This window comes from Argopecten irradians, chromosome 2 (genome assembly GCF_041381155.1).
Source record: "Argopecten irradians isolate NY chromosome 2, Ai_NY, whole genome shotgun sequence".
Classification (NCBI taxonomy): domain Eukaryota; kingdom Metazoa; phylum Mollusca; class Bivalvia; order Pectinida; family Pectinidae; genus Argopecten; species Argopecten irradians.
The window spans coordinates 52,663,141-52,679,238 of NC_091135.1; the positions used below are offsets into that span (position 1 = coordinate 52,663,141).

General features: G+C 35.2%; 1 protein-coding gene across 1 annotated transcript in view; it reads right to left on the bottom strand.

Annotated features, from left to right (window-relative positions):
• Nucleotides 1-852: 852 nt before the first annotated feature.
• LOC138315905 (lysosome membrane protein 2-like) overlaps nt 853-16,098 on the bottom strand; it is a 50,321-nt gene continuing 35,075 nt past the window's right edge. Inside the window, exon 14 of the mRNA XM_069257258.1 lies at nt 853-5,153. Within this exon, the coding sequence (XP_069113359.1) occupies nt 5,055-5,153 (99 nt within the window). The 3' untranslated portion in view covers nt 853-5,054. The remainder of the gene's footprint in view (nt 5,154-16,098) is intronic.

Sequence of the window (16,098 nt, forward strand, 5' to 3'; positions counted from 1 at the left end):
CTTCTATCCAGTCATTTACTAGAGTCCCAATGGTAAGCATTGCTTGCTATATAGTCATTCACCAAGGGACCCAATGGTAAGCATTGCTTGTCTGCTATACAGTCATTCACCAAGGGACCCAATGGTAAGCATTGCTTGTCTGCTATCCAGTCATTCACCAAGGGACCCAATGGTAACATTGCCTCTTGCTATCAGTCATTTACCAAGGCCCCATCGGTAAGCATTGCTTGTCTGCTATCTAGTCATTCACCAAGGGACCCAATGGTAAGCATTGCTTGTCTGCCATCTAGTCATTCACCAAGGCCCCCATTGGTAAGCATTGTTTGTCTGCTATCCAGTCATTCAGCAAGGTCCCTAATGGTAAGCATTGCTTGTCTTCTATCCAGTCATTTACTAGGGTCCCAATGGTAAGCAATGCTTGTCTGCTATCCAGTCATTGACCAAGGCCCCCAATCGTAGGCATTGCTTGTCTTCTATTCAGTCATTCACTGCTCATTGCTGTGAATACCTATTTCATGTATTAGCAAACAGGATGCTTATAGCTCCAATATTTGGGCATGTAGCATGTTACAGTGAAGGACAATCACATTTGATATTAGACAATCATTCAAGGTCCAAGGTTTAAATAACCTTGTACCTTAAACAACTTATTTACTATGGTCAGGACTTGTATCACATTAACATGGAGCCTTGGTCATACTGGGTTGGAGTGTTACCACATTGGTGCAAGTAATATCAGCATACATGTATAACCTTGGCCATCATTCAAGGTCATGGGGTCAAGCTGAATCAAGGAATAAAGATATGTTTACCTTGTGTGATTATAATCTGAACTAAACACAAACACCAATATAACATCAGATCTTTATTGTAAATAATAAACAAATTTAGCACTTGAGGATGTGAATATTTATGTATCCTAGGAGACCAATTAAGGTAATGCTCACCCAGCTATACTGAAATCTGGGTTTGTAGGATGTTTAATCATCAGCTTTAGACATTATGGTATAGCTGTACTCTATGGCCATGGCTGTTTTACAGTCTTCATGACTACAATCATTTGTGATGAAACAATCCAAACAAAAATGTTAATATAGAATGCTACATAATTGTTTGTTGTGTTATAAATGTAGAAATAAAATGAAACAATAATCACAAAAAAGAAACAATATAGGTGTGTAAGAAAGGTATTATAGAACAAAAATAAATCTCAATAAATAAATACAATAAAATGGTTAACGTGAGAAATTTTTCTACTGACAATAATGTATCAGGCCCCAGGACCATCAAACAATTTTAGATATACATAGTATAGTTCTGCTTAACCAATGAAATATGATGTCACTATTTTAGAAGATCATCTGTAACTGGCTTGACAATAAATATCTGTGAGGTTTTATGATCAGGACTTTCTGTAGCACTTGTGTGAATAACTGAAAATTCACGGGAAATGTAACAAACAACACAACCAGTATATAAACCATAAAGAGTGTACCGTACATATAAACACTAAATCATGTGGAGGAAAGAAAGAATGTAAATTTCATATTACTTGGTATGAGTATAGACATTCATAGATGGTGTATACATGTTTACAAGTATAGGGATTTGACATATTCCAATGAATGAAGATGAAGAAAAGATAACATTTTGAAAATAATAAGGCCACAAGGCATCTTAGTAAAACATAGTTATGATATGTTGTAAGTTGTGAGAATGTCAGATTTTAATGATATCCTCTTCTGTGTGATCCTGCCCAACCCAGCCATAGCAAACTTAAATATCTCAGAGTTTGCCTTGGCGTGAATATTACGACTACTGAAAGTACTGAACACAAAATTTATCACACTGTGACTTAATGAATATATCCATACACAAATATCTTCACATCCATAGTAAGTGGTTCTGATTACGAGATATCTTATTGCTCTTTGTTGGGTCATGGAAATGTGTCCCTGTGTATTATATTGACAATATCTCAATGATAAAACATTCTCAATCTCTTTATAGATATTTATCCAAACAGACCAACAATAACCAAACAGAATGACAATTCTATTTCGCTGCCTGAATATGGCATTAAGTCAAAATGGTCATCACTGGCAAGTATAAAGCAAGATATCCACTTTAATTTTTATTCTAATTTTAATCTAAAAGCTATGTCAAAGTGGTTCTGACTCCCTTCCCTTCACTTACTTTTCTCTCTGCACTATTCATGTCACATATGAATTGAGGAATTTGGTGACATCTCATGCATCAAACTGAACAACTCCAGTTGTCAGCGTGCCTATGATTAGTGACTTATCTGTCACCATGGCAACTGGTTTAGTAATTTCGCAAAATAAATATTTACAAAATACAAGTTAATATACGAGGATGAAATAGACTGAGTTTATAATAAGTTGTTACATATACGAAATAGAGCCTTATTTTCCCATGTTTCTGAAGTAAACAAACTTCAATGTCTGTATAGTCATACTAATCATTTCCCATCAGTGGAGGCATATAGGGATGTGGGGAAGTTAAGAGTGTTGTGAAGTTTTGCTCACTTGCCAAAGGAAGATACAGAAAGTTATCAACATCATAACATGGTATTTCAATTTCCATGTAATGTAAATCCTCCATGTTTTCTGTTGTCTATATTTAAATCCACACCACCTTAATGCATGTGGTGATTTTTTTTTCTGTTTTCTTCAAAAGACTTAAGGCGTCTCATGCCAATTTGGGTGTGACTCGAAACATGAGAGTTATCTTCCCTCGAATCAATTTCTACCTTTGAATTTCTACAACTGATTTCCAAATCAGAGCTTGTTTACACATACTGAAAAATGTATACCCCCCTGGTAAGTGTTATAGAAAACTACTTCATACGTTAATTATTCTTGTAATATCTTGTTTACATCTTAACATAGCTAATCATTCACTAGAAAGCATTAAAATTTTAATCATACACAGCAGGTACTCAAATATGTTTGTTGATACAAATCACTATCATCATTTTGTACAAAATATAGTGGAACTCGGTTAATACGAACTCGAAGGGACCGAGATAAAACTTTGAGTTATCTGAGTGTTCGAATTAAGCGAGTTATCATGTCTACTGACTATTTCTTTACTTGGTTATATATAGACTAGTTCCATGCCATAAAATGATGTGAACAAGAGAGATGTCAAAATCGCCGATGGTAGTTGCAAAATTATAACAAGGAAAAATACATGCAATTTTGAAATGCTGTTCTTCGGCAAATTAATGAAAACGAAATCAGCATTTTCGGCCATCTCGTTGTCCAAAAAATCTCAATTCAAGTTTTAAGAACATTCTATACATGTTTTTTGTCATTCAGACCCAAAATTTACTTTGTATTATCCGAGTTCTTCGAGTTTTCCGAATTCGAATTATTAAAGAGGGAACTCGGCCGGGACTGTCAAAATACTTCGTAATAAGCTGGGTTGTTAAATTATCTGAGTTCATATTAACCAAGTTCCACTGTATGTATCATCTGAATAACTGAAACTTTCTTATAGCCATACAACTTAACCAGGGTTGGCATGATTTTGTTATGTTATGTAAGAATAAAGCATTTATTTTAACAGATTTTTATTTTTCTATTTGTTAATTTTTTTTTTTTGGGGGGGGGGGGGGGATTTTCTTTTGAGTTTTTCGAGTCTTTTTATTTCATATCTACAAATTACAATAAACTATTAAAGCACCATAGTTTTTATCTTTGGTACCGCACGAAACACTATTTTCACCAAAAGCTATTACAACAAATAAGACTTTATAATAAATAACATAACTTCATAAAAGTGATTTATATATATCATCTTTTTTGTATCTTTGTATTTTTTTGGCTTTTTTTCAAGTGTATTCTTCTAATTTTTTCTATCTTGATATATTTTTTTTATTATAAATAAATAACAACAAATTAATCTATGATGAAACTGATGATGCAGATATTAAACTTAAGGTAAAAAGATTGAACAAATTAAGATACACAGGCTATTAAGCACCTTTAGAAAATGACTGTTAGGTGCTGGATAGAAATTCATGGACACCACCGAGCAACATCATCAAGCTATATGTATAGAACTTAGGGGCCTGGTACTAACACAGGTCACGCCAAGCTTTCTTGCATTGATACACATTCATCAGGAAAACGGCAGTATTAATATTTACATGTACTGCTGCCATGTCCCTTCTAAGATCTTAATAACATGAAGACAATCAGAAGATATTTCTTCATTTTCATGTTTAAAACAATTTGTGATTATTTACACTCTACATTCATAGAGCTATAAAGCTCTTACTACAATGCTCCATAATAATACAAAACTATGTTTTCTTCAATTATTTTTTTAAGATATTGTAGATGATGCATGTACTGGGTAGGGTGGGTGCATGTGCAGGGTACATGGTCATTTAACATATGCTTACCATGATACAATGTTTATATCTCATTTACATAAAGTTTTTAATAAACATCTCCGACCTTTGTAAGAGATTCCTTTATAAAAACACTTTGACAATTCATATTGCTTTAAAGAAAAGATTACAGCTGGTTTACTTAAGTAAGTAAATCACTTGGAACAAAACAAAAGGGAAGATTTCTGAAGTATAAGTAACAGATGAATAAATGTGGACAGGGGACCATTTAAACTTTTGGATATTCTTAGGTATACATGTATATGGATTATAATACCAAATTATAGTCATACATATATTAAGACATGCACTATGCAACTTATAATCTTCATAAAAAATTAATCAATTTGATTATGGATATAGAGGTACATTTAATACCTACATCCATTACATTTTTGTATAGAAAGTTTTAGACAACTTAAATCTATGTAAAAACCACTAAGTACAGCATTGATACCCAGTACCCTCATAACACTTCATCAGGAAAATAATATACAAACACATTCTACCTGCCTTTAGACCACAAACCGTCTATGCCAAATTATTAAATAAGTGTAATAATTATAAATATCATATCATGTAGTTTTGCAAAATGTTAGTATTCCGCTTGTCACATGACATGTCATGTGATTCATCCAGAGAAAAGAGGCTTGTCAAGTCCATCCAAATCAGCACTTCTTTGACTTCTTTGAAAACAGTTGATATTGCATTTCTTTGGAGAAAACAATTCCTGAAAGTAGAAGAAAACAAACATCAAAACATATTTACTTATTCAGGTACCAGTGTGTGTTTTGTTCCGTATAGTTTGTCCATGTACTAATATACAGTACAACTCACTTAATCAAAATTATTTATACTGCCTGTTTACTGTCACATGTAGTCAGTGTCTTTTTCTTGGTTATATTAAAGAAATCTGGATGAAATGATTAAACATTCCACACAGACTTCAGTATAACTGGGTTCTAGTGTACAGAGAGGCTCAGAAACATGAAAACACCAAATAATTCAACCAAATATTAAATCATTGTAAACAAAAAATTATCGGTGAACCATTTTGAATTTTTTTTACCAATATTTTTTCCCCCTTGATTTAGTATAAATCGTAAATAGGTGAGAATTTTATGTAATCCTTGATTAATCTTAAATCATCAAACAACATTTATTTAGTGCAATTGAACATACATACCTTAACAGTTACAGTAGATAACAGATACCCTATACTGAACCATAATATTTCGGATCCAAAAATTTGTCTAAATCTTACCTACATGTACACTATAAAACTTTGTTGAAAGATATCTGTGTTTTGTTGGTCAACATGTGTTTTGCAGCTTTTCTGGGTCATAAAATGTCTATCTCTAGCCAAGAGATTGTGAATATAAAACCAGAGTAACCATCAGTGGGGCAGCCTTAATATATCTAAAATCTTCGCTACCTCTGTCAGAGTTTTCCTTAATGATTTCTACCCCTGTCGGAGAGAAAGCCCTATCTTCTGTTTGTTTAACAGCTGTCAGATCAAAGGTTGGATGAGATAAAATTACTAATTCTAATATTTAAAAGTTTAAACCAACCCTAGTGTCATAAATAACAACAATCAAAAGTTCGTTCTGACATAAAAAATTTTCGTCTATACTTTAACTCCTAAATTGTGCCATACAAACAGTTGGCATTCCTTTCCAAAGTCTAACCAAAGTTTCCACATCACAAAATAATGAGGTTAAATGCAAAACTGTCCGACTTTCTATGGTGTCAGTTATATCCTTGTTAGCTATGAAATGTTTGATATAAAATGAGCAATCTACGATGTAACAACCCTATCAGGTTTAATATTTGGTCGTGATTTTAATGATTCTCTTTGGCATGTTACAACAATGGAATCTTTCCATGGTAACATTTATAAGTTACTATTCGTTGGAGATCAAGTACCATTAATTTTATAGGAAAGTTTTGTTTTGTGTGTTGTAAGACCTTTGATCTCCTATGATAACTTTTAAGATATGATATCATTTTGCAGTAGAGAAAGCTGGAGTATGCAAAGAAAAGCCAGTGACCTACATGTATGGTACCAGGCAACCGCCCCAGACGACCTTGAACCAGAGGTAAAAAGCTATTGGTAACATATCAGACGCCCAAATCACATGCTCCCTATACATGTGTGAGCTGGATTAATAGATAGAAGTGTCTGTGGCTGGAGTTATATGGTTGTAATAATCCTATTACAGACATCGATGATTGCTAGATATAGAGTAGATAATTGTTGCTGTCATAACTCTCTTTTTAGATCATGACCTCAAAATCTGACTTAAATTTGTAATATATAAGGAAGCATTTGTGAATCAGATTTCGACATGCCAACTGTTGATCAACTTCAAGGTTTATTTCCATTTATAGAAATCTTTCTTTTGCTCTTATTTTCATGATTTTATTTTTTACTGTGCAACCGTTTCACATACATAAGGAAAGTCCAAATGACCCTGAAATCCAACTACTAGATGTAAATGATGAAAGAATGTTTTCTACAATAGAATTAATCTACACTCAAATTGGTGTAAAAGCCACCAAAATAAACAAACCCCCATTTAATAAACAGTATTCCTATACCAGATTGTAAATAAACTTAGAAACATGAAAATGATGATATTTCAAAAGAAGTGCAGTAATTCTGGAGTAGTGTTATGTGGAGTGTGGGTTTGTTTTGATGTTAGAACCCCCCACAGTCTCTGGCACACAGAAACAGATCTGTGCAGGGCATGTATATCTCTAACTAATCTGTATCTAAGTTATAGATATTGATAGATATGCATCAGAGATTTAAAAGCCATTAACAGTGAATATCCTAAAGCTTGAGTACAGATATAATACCTGCCACAAAGCCGATAGCCAAACCACCATCAACTCATCATTACTTTTATTTTTAGAATCCTTAGGCAATGGTAATACATTTATTTCTTTATGTGATGCATTATTCTAATAAAAGACCTCACTCATGTCTTTATTATTCATAAATTACAAAGAAATACAAACGCAAAAGTGTTCTCTGAAGTATCCTAGCAATAGCTAATGTTTATTCATGGACAGCCTCTGCTTATGTATGCAGCATACAAGTGTGGAATGATTGCATGAATGCTATGGGATTTGTGAGACTGTGGTATGAGCATGTTATGTCGCATTGTGATAGTGTTGTCTATAGTGTAAGCTTGCTTAAATAAACAATTTCCAACAGGACAAATTTAAAATGCAACTACATTTATGCATAAGCATACAAAATCGGTTTGGAGAGCAGCGTGTATGCTTACTTCTTGTCAAGGTAGAAAAGAATTTTTAATTCAGCTCAAAAACTTTTAAACAATAATTTCCAAGGGATTTGGATAAAGATTAAAGCTTCTAAACTTCAACAACAAACACAACACAGCATTCCTAAAATACTGATAAAATGAATCAAAATTTATTTTTATATCCTGGTGATTAGATCTAATAATTCAATAACAAAATCAAGGGCATTGGGATGTAGCTTTAACCGGAGATTAACGACAGGATATTTAACAGGATATCTGGTTAATCTTATTGCGTAACTGTTATAGACATAAAGTAGAAATACTATCGTCCAAAAAATACAGGTTTTATCACGGATGAAAATTTATTTGAATCTATCAAAGAATCCACCTCCGTCAACGCAGCAGGTATGAACTGTTTTACCTCGTAATGTCAGCATGGATCTATATTCCAGTAAATAGTTGATTCCATGATCACTATACACCATCATGGAAACATCAAAATATCGAAATCAGTTTCTGCAGAGTGCCATCAATTTTTATTTTTTGTTTTTGTTTTCGAAATAGGCCAGTGGTGAACACAACAACACGGACTGAAGGTGAAGTATTTATAGCAAGTCTGGGCTAAATATAGATCGGGACTGTCGGGGACTGGGGGTTGGAATGATGGGTTTTCAAGAACTGATTCATTTTATATGTCACACAGTGGTTGAATGATTAACCAACCTTACAAAAAAGTGGGGAAGATACCTCCATCACACAAATACTCTGTCTACACCCCTGGGTAATTTGTCATCCAAGTCAAGTACTTATCCCTGCTGGAACAACTTGCATTGGTCAGGCAAGTGTTTTCCATTCACAGTAATTGAAGTTTTATTCAACTATTCCAAACTATATATATTATCCCCTGTAGACCTTGATTTCATACCACAAAGTTTAAGGTAATAGGGCAAGTGCAAAAAAGTTAAGAATTTTTCCATAATAGTTGAAATGTAATCAGCTGTTCCATTAATGTCAATGACTAGCTAAAATGCTGATTCAGAAAATGTTCAAATTTTGCTTATCCTTTAAATGACTAATCCTGACTCATCATTTGGGATTCTCCATTTTCTGAAATCTAAGTTTAAATCTCAATGAAATCTCCATTTTCTGACATCTGTGCTTAAATCTACACATAAGATGTCTTATTAAATATGATATCATATAAAACTAACATATAACTCCATGATCAGCCATTCACCAATTTTTTCTGTAAACCTTAAAATTTGATTTCCCCTGCAGATAAATCTGTATATCAGTAAAGAGTAGCTGTAACCCAGATGAGTTTCATGATTTCACTTGCACCACTGACATCACTTTGATACAATTAGGATGGAGTTGTCGATGGTTACCAGGAGCCTGTTGCATAAACATGCTGCTGAAGCATGCTGCATGTAAAAATAAATTGTTTATAGATAGAAAACATGGACTTGTAAACATTTTTTATTTTAATAGCCCCTACTTCTGCAGATTCTAAATCTATTAACCTGACAAACAGTATGATATGATATTTATTTCCAAATAAAACTTATTTTTCAAACTTTTTGCTTCCCTTCATCCAGAATTATGTGAAACATATTCTGCCTATTACGGTCTAAATGATCAAAGTGTTTTTGATGCTTGCTAATGCACCACTTAGACATGGAACAAAACATACATGCGATCCTGATTACCGGTACTTCAATGAATGAAGCTGCAGCTTCCTGTGGAATATAAAAACGTGTAAAAGTTGTGTGTGTATACCTATCCAGCTTGTAGGGCCAGGCTTCAGGTTAGAATACACTGTATTCATATGTACAACTAGTTCAGCATGCCAACGATATTATTGTATCCGTTATTCTTACAACCTCAGCTGAACTTTCTCGACAGTTCAAGAGGTGAGATTTGTAAGCTTTATTGTGGAGAATCAAGGCAACTTATTGGTTAACTGCTTTTCATTCCAAAGATTTTCAAAATTTGAATGTAATTGACAAATGAACTGTAAGTTAGAAATAATGATGAAATTGATCTTCTATTGCTATATGGCAAACCTCTCATTGTTGTTGGTAGCAATTAGTGAATGAACAGTAGGTCATGTGGGGTAAAGGTCAAAGTTAAGGTTAGATCAGTTTTGTTATGAAACCTACTGTCTTACTGTAATATATCTAAAACATTATTAAGTTAATGATACCAGTAAAGTATGAGACTGAGTCAATATATAGCCAGCAGGCTCGAAAAGACAGATTGATTCCTACAATCTTGAGTGAAGTTCAAGGTCATTTCTATCAAAAAACTGACTTGACATCCAACCTCTCAACCTTACAAGTCAAGATTTCCACTGAAGAGACAACATGTAGATACAACAGGTGTATACTGGCAAGTACTAATACCACACATCTGTCATTAACTTACAACCTATCTACTCTCTGTAGTCAGAGGGGACAGGTTAAGATATACACATAATTAGGAACAGCCAGATAGCTCCTCTCACATGCAGAAAGGCTATCATTTTCATTATGGCTCTTTCTAATCAAGATTTGATACATACTGTATGTGATGGCATATACATTGATGGTGAACTTATTTTTTGCACAACAAACAAGTGTCCTGTACATGCACATCATACATGTATTTAATGTAATATCTGTGTACCATTTGTATAGGATGGCACTGAGGAAGAAGTTGTTTTGGATAACCTGGGACAAGAAAAGTTTCTACCTATGTAGAAATCAAAGTAGCCACCAGCTTGACTGTCTTCAGTAACCCAGGCGATATATACAAGAGATTCCAGAGGGATCTTGGTGTCCACCAAAGAATGATGTCTGACAATAAAATGAAGGGTCTTTTCTCTGCTTTTCAAACTTCAACTGTCAAAATCCAACATTGCTGCCTGTTGGCCATCTTGTTCTCTGATTGATCCCAAACTGTAGTATGGACAACTAGGACCTATGTGGAGCCTATCCATATGAAATTTGAGACAGATCCCAGGTACTCTCTGAGAAATAGTTGTAACAAGAATTAACTATCAAAATCCAAAATGTCTGCCTGCTGGCCATCTTGTTGATTGATCGGTCCAAAATGCAATAGACACAACTAGGGACCTAGGAGAAGTTATGTATGAACTCTTAGAAATAGTGGTAACAAGAATTGTTAAGTACTTTCGTAGAAATAGTGGTAACAAGAATTGTTAGAGGACAGAAGGATGGTCAGATGATGAAGGATGGAAGACGGACCACAGACGAAAGGTGATTTGAATAGCCCACTATCAGATGGTGGGCTGAAAATAGGGGCCACAGAGGAACCAATGTATGGTTGAGAATGATTCCTTGGTGGGTTTTTTTCTCAGAAAAATCAAAAACAAGAACTGTATTGTGGACAGATGGACTAAAGAACAGATTATGTAAAAAAGATGGTCTGAATAGCCCATCATTCAATAATGTTAGGCCAAAAAACATTTCATTTTTTTCTATTGTAAAACAAACAATCTCAGAAGACAACTAGTATGTAGCTGGACTTCCTTTATATTGTTTACTGTAAGGACTATTTATTCTGATGTTCTATCTGTAGTGGAATGGTTTTGAAGTGATCAAACCTAAGGTTTCTGTAAGGCTAGGCTATGTGTAGAGCCAAGGCCAACTGTTTTGTGTAGATGTTATGTAATCGAGGTGTATAGATACATTGTCTTCTGGAGTTGGTATAAGCCACCAGGACATGTGCTTCTGATTTCTACCACAGAACATCCCATTACCACTAATGTCCTACAAATCTGATAGCACATAACTAGAACACTGACACGTCAGAAAGGGCCCCGCTCAATGTGCCTTACAATTTGAAAATGACTGATGACAGTATAGTACAAGAGATCCTAGAGGGATCTTCGAGCCTACCAAAGAATGATTTATGTCTGACAATGGAAAAATTGATCTTTTCTCTGGTCTTTAAACTTTAAATTTCAAAACCCAAGTTGGCCATCCTGTTGATGGATTGGTTCCAAAATACCATATGCACAACTAGAGTCCTAGGGGAAACCTACCTATGAAATTTGAGACAGATCTCTTTGGTACTCTCTGAGAAATATCGGTAACAAACTTTAATAACCAAAATCTAAGATGGCTGCCTGGCGGCCATCATGTTGACTGATTAGTCCCAAAATGCAGTATGCACAACTGGGGTCCAAGGGGAAGCTACATATGAAATTTGAAACAGATACAGTTGTTACTTTGTGAGAAACAGCAGTAACAATTTTCAACTATCAAAATCAAAGATGTCACAGAATTAGACACCATTGTTACCTCTAATATTTCCCACTACCACAAATGTCCTACAATTCTGATGGCACAGAATCAGACATCACCATCGACATCCTACTACCACTAATGTTCTACAATTCTGATGTCACAGAATCAGACATCAACCTCTAACATCCCCCTACCAGTAATGTCCTATAATTCTGATATCACAGAATCAGACATCAACCTCTAACATCCAACTGCCCAATTCTGATGTCATGAAATCAGACATCAACCTCTAATATTCCATTACATCTAATGTTCTACAATTCTAATGGCACAGAATCAGACATCAACATCTAACATCCCACTACCACTAATGTCCTACAATTCTGATATCACAGAATTAGACATCAACCTCTTACATTTGTTTGTTTGTTGGTTTGCTTGTTTGATTTCTTAACGTCCTATTAACAGCTATGGTCATGTAAGGACAGCCTCCCATGTATGCATTGTGTTGCGTGTATGTTGTGCTAGGTGCCTGTCTTGGGAGACTGCTGTCCCACTACCACTAATGTCCTACAATTCTGATGTCACTGAATTTGCCATCAACCTCTAACATCCCACTACCACTTATGTTCTACAATTCTGATGTCACAGAATCAGACAACAACCTCTAACATCCCGCTACCACTAATGTCCTACAATTCTGATGTCACAGAATCAGACATCAACCTCTAACATCCCAATACCACTAATGCCCTTCAATTCTGATGTCACAGAATCAGACATCAGCCTCTAACATTCCAATACCACTAATGTCCTACAATTCTGATGTTACAGAATACCAGTAATGTCCTAAATCGAATCACAGAATCTCAAACATCCCTCTACCAGTAATGTCCTATAATTCTGATATCACAGAATCAGACAGAATCACATCAACCTCTAACATCCCTCTACCAGTAATGTCCTACAATTCTGATCAAGAATCAGAATCAGCCTAACACAATCACTAACCTACAATTAACAGAATCAAATCAACCTCTAACATCCCTCTACCACTAATGTTCTATAATTCTGATATCACAGAATCAGAATCAACAACCTCTAACATCCCTCTACCACTTATGTTCTACAATTCTGATGTCACAGAATCAGACAACAACCTCTTACATCCCAATACCACTAATGCCCTTCAATTCTGATGTCACAGAATCAGACATCAGCCTCTAACATTCCAATACCACTAATGTCCTACAATTCTGATGTTACAGAATCAGAAATCAACCTCTAACATCCCTCTACCAGTAATGTCCTATAATTCTGATGTTACAGAATCAGAAATCAACCTCTAACATCCCTCTACCAGTAATGTCCTATAATTCTGATATCACAGAATCAGACATCAACCTCTAACATCCCTCTACCAGTAATGTCCTACAATTCTGATAACACAGAATCAGACATCAACCTCTAACATCCCGCTACCACTAATGTTCTACAATTCTGATATCACAGAATCAGACATCAACCTCTAACATCCCTCTACCAGTAATGTCCTACAATTCTGATATCACAGAATCAGACATCAGCCTCTAACATTCCAATACCACTAATGTCCTACAATTCTGATATCACAGAATCAGACATCAACCTCTAACATCCCGCTACCACTATTGTTCTACAATTCTGATGTCACAGAATCAGACATCAACCTCTAACATTCCAATACCACTAATGTCCTACAATTCTGATGTTACAGAATCAGAAATCAACCTCTAACATCCCGCTACCACTATTGTTTCCTACAATTACTGATGTCACAGTCAACCTAACTTTAGACACTCAAAGTACAATTATGATGTCACCACATCAAAGTCTTACATCCCACTACACTTATTTGTCCAATCTTGTTGTTATTTGCATTAGATGATCGTTCCTACCAGTACTTCACAGCGAAGGGAATAAAATATAAGTTTGATGGAGTTATTTTTTTAAGATTTTAATTGTGAGAGTCTATCTGCTAAAATTACTGTAGATTTTATAAAATTTTCTATGCTGTATCAGAAATATATCTTTTACTGTAATGGGTGCAAATGGTTTTGAAAATTATAGACAATAACTGCTTCTTTTTCATCAAATTGACCAGGAATTTTTGTTTCAAATACCATCAACATTTAGTCTCAGGGACTCCCATCATTTCATTTTAGGAGTCCCTAGCCATTTTTCTGCATCACAGACGTGGGAAATCTGCGTCAGAGATAATCTTCAATTACTCTGCTTCTACTTTACTGTCAGAACTGTCGTCACAACAAGGGGACATGTTTTAATAGTGACTGTCATCAAAACAAGGGGCCATGTTTAATAATTACTGTCGTCACAACAAGAGGCCACGTTTAATAGTTACTGTCATCAGAACAAGGGCACATGTGTAATAGTTACTGTCATCAGAACAAGGGCACATGTGTAATAGTTACTGTCATTAGAACAAGGGAACATGTTTTATAGTTACTGTCATCAGAACAAGGGCACATGTTTAATAGTAACTGTCATCAGAACAAGGGCACATGTGTAATAAGTACTGTCATCAGAACAAGGGGCCATGTGTAATAGGTACTGTCATCAGAACAAGGGCACATTTGTAATAGTTACTGTCATCAGAACAAGGGCACATGTTTAATAGTAACTGTCATCAGAACAAGGGCACATGTGTAATAGTTACTGTCATCAGAACAAGGGCACATGTTTAATAGTAACTGTCATCAGAACAAGGGCACATGTTTAACAGTTACTGTCATCAGAACAAGGGCACATGTTTAATAGTAACTGTCATCAGAACAAGGGCACATGTGTAATAGTAACTGTCATCAGAACAAGGGCACATGTTTAATAGTAACTGTCATCAGAACAAGGGGACATGTTTAACAGTAACTGTCATCAGAACAAGGGCACATGTTTAATAGTAACTGTCATCAGAACAAGGGCACATGTTTAATAGTAACTGTCATCAGAACAAGGGGACATGTGTAATAGTTACTGTCATCAGAACAAGGGCACATGTGTAATAGTAACTGTCATCAGAACAAGGGGACATGTGTAATAGTAACTGTCATCAGAACAAGGGCACATGTGTAATAGTAACTGTCATCAGAACAAGGGCACATGTGTAATAGTAACTGTCATCAGAACAAGGGCACATGTGTAATAGTTACTGTCATCAGAACAAGGGCACATGTGTAATAGTTACTGTCATCAGAACAAGGGCACATGTGTAATAGTAACTGTCATCAGAACAAGGGCACATGTGTAATAGTTACTGTCATCAGAACAAGGGCACATGTTTAATAGTAACTGTCATCAGAACAAGGGCACATGTGTAATAGTAACTGTCATCAGAACAAGGGCACATGTTTAATAGTAACTGTCATCAGAACAAGGGCACATGTGTAATAGTAACTGTCATCAGAACAAGGGCACATGTTTAATAGTAACTGTCATCAGAACAAGGGGACATGTGTAATAGTTACTGTCATCAGAACAAGGGGACATGTGTAATAGTTACTGTCATCAGAACAAGGGGACATGTGTAATAGTTACTGTCATCAGAACAAGGGGACATGTGTAATAGTAACTGTCATCAGAACAAGGGAACATGTTCAATAGTAACTGTCATCAGAACAAGGGCACATGTGTAATAGTTACCGTCATCAGAACAAGGGGACATGTTTAATAGTTACTGTCATCAGAACAAGGGCACATGTTTAATAGTAACTGTCATCAGAACAAGGGCACATGTTTAATAGTAACTGTCATCAGAACAAGGGGACATGTGTAATAGTTACTGTCATCAGAACAAGGGCACATGTGTAATAGTTACTGTCATCAGAACAAGGGCACATGTGTAATAGTTACTGTCATCAGAACAAGGGCACATGTGTAATAGAGTTACTGCCATCAGAACAAGGGCACATGTTTAATAGTTACTGTCATCAGAACAAGGGCACATGTTTAATAGTAACTGTCATCAGAACAAGGGCACATGTGTAATAGTAACTGTCATCAGAACAAGGGGACATGTTTAATAGTAACTGTCATCAGAACAAGGGCACATGTGTAATAGTAACTGTCATCAGAACAAGGGCACATGTTCAAT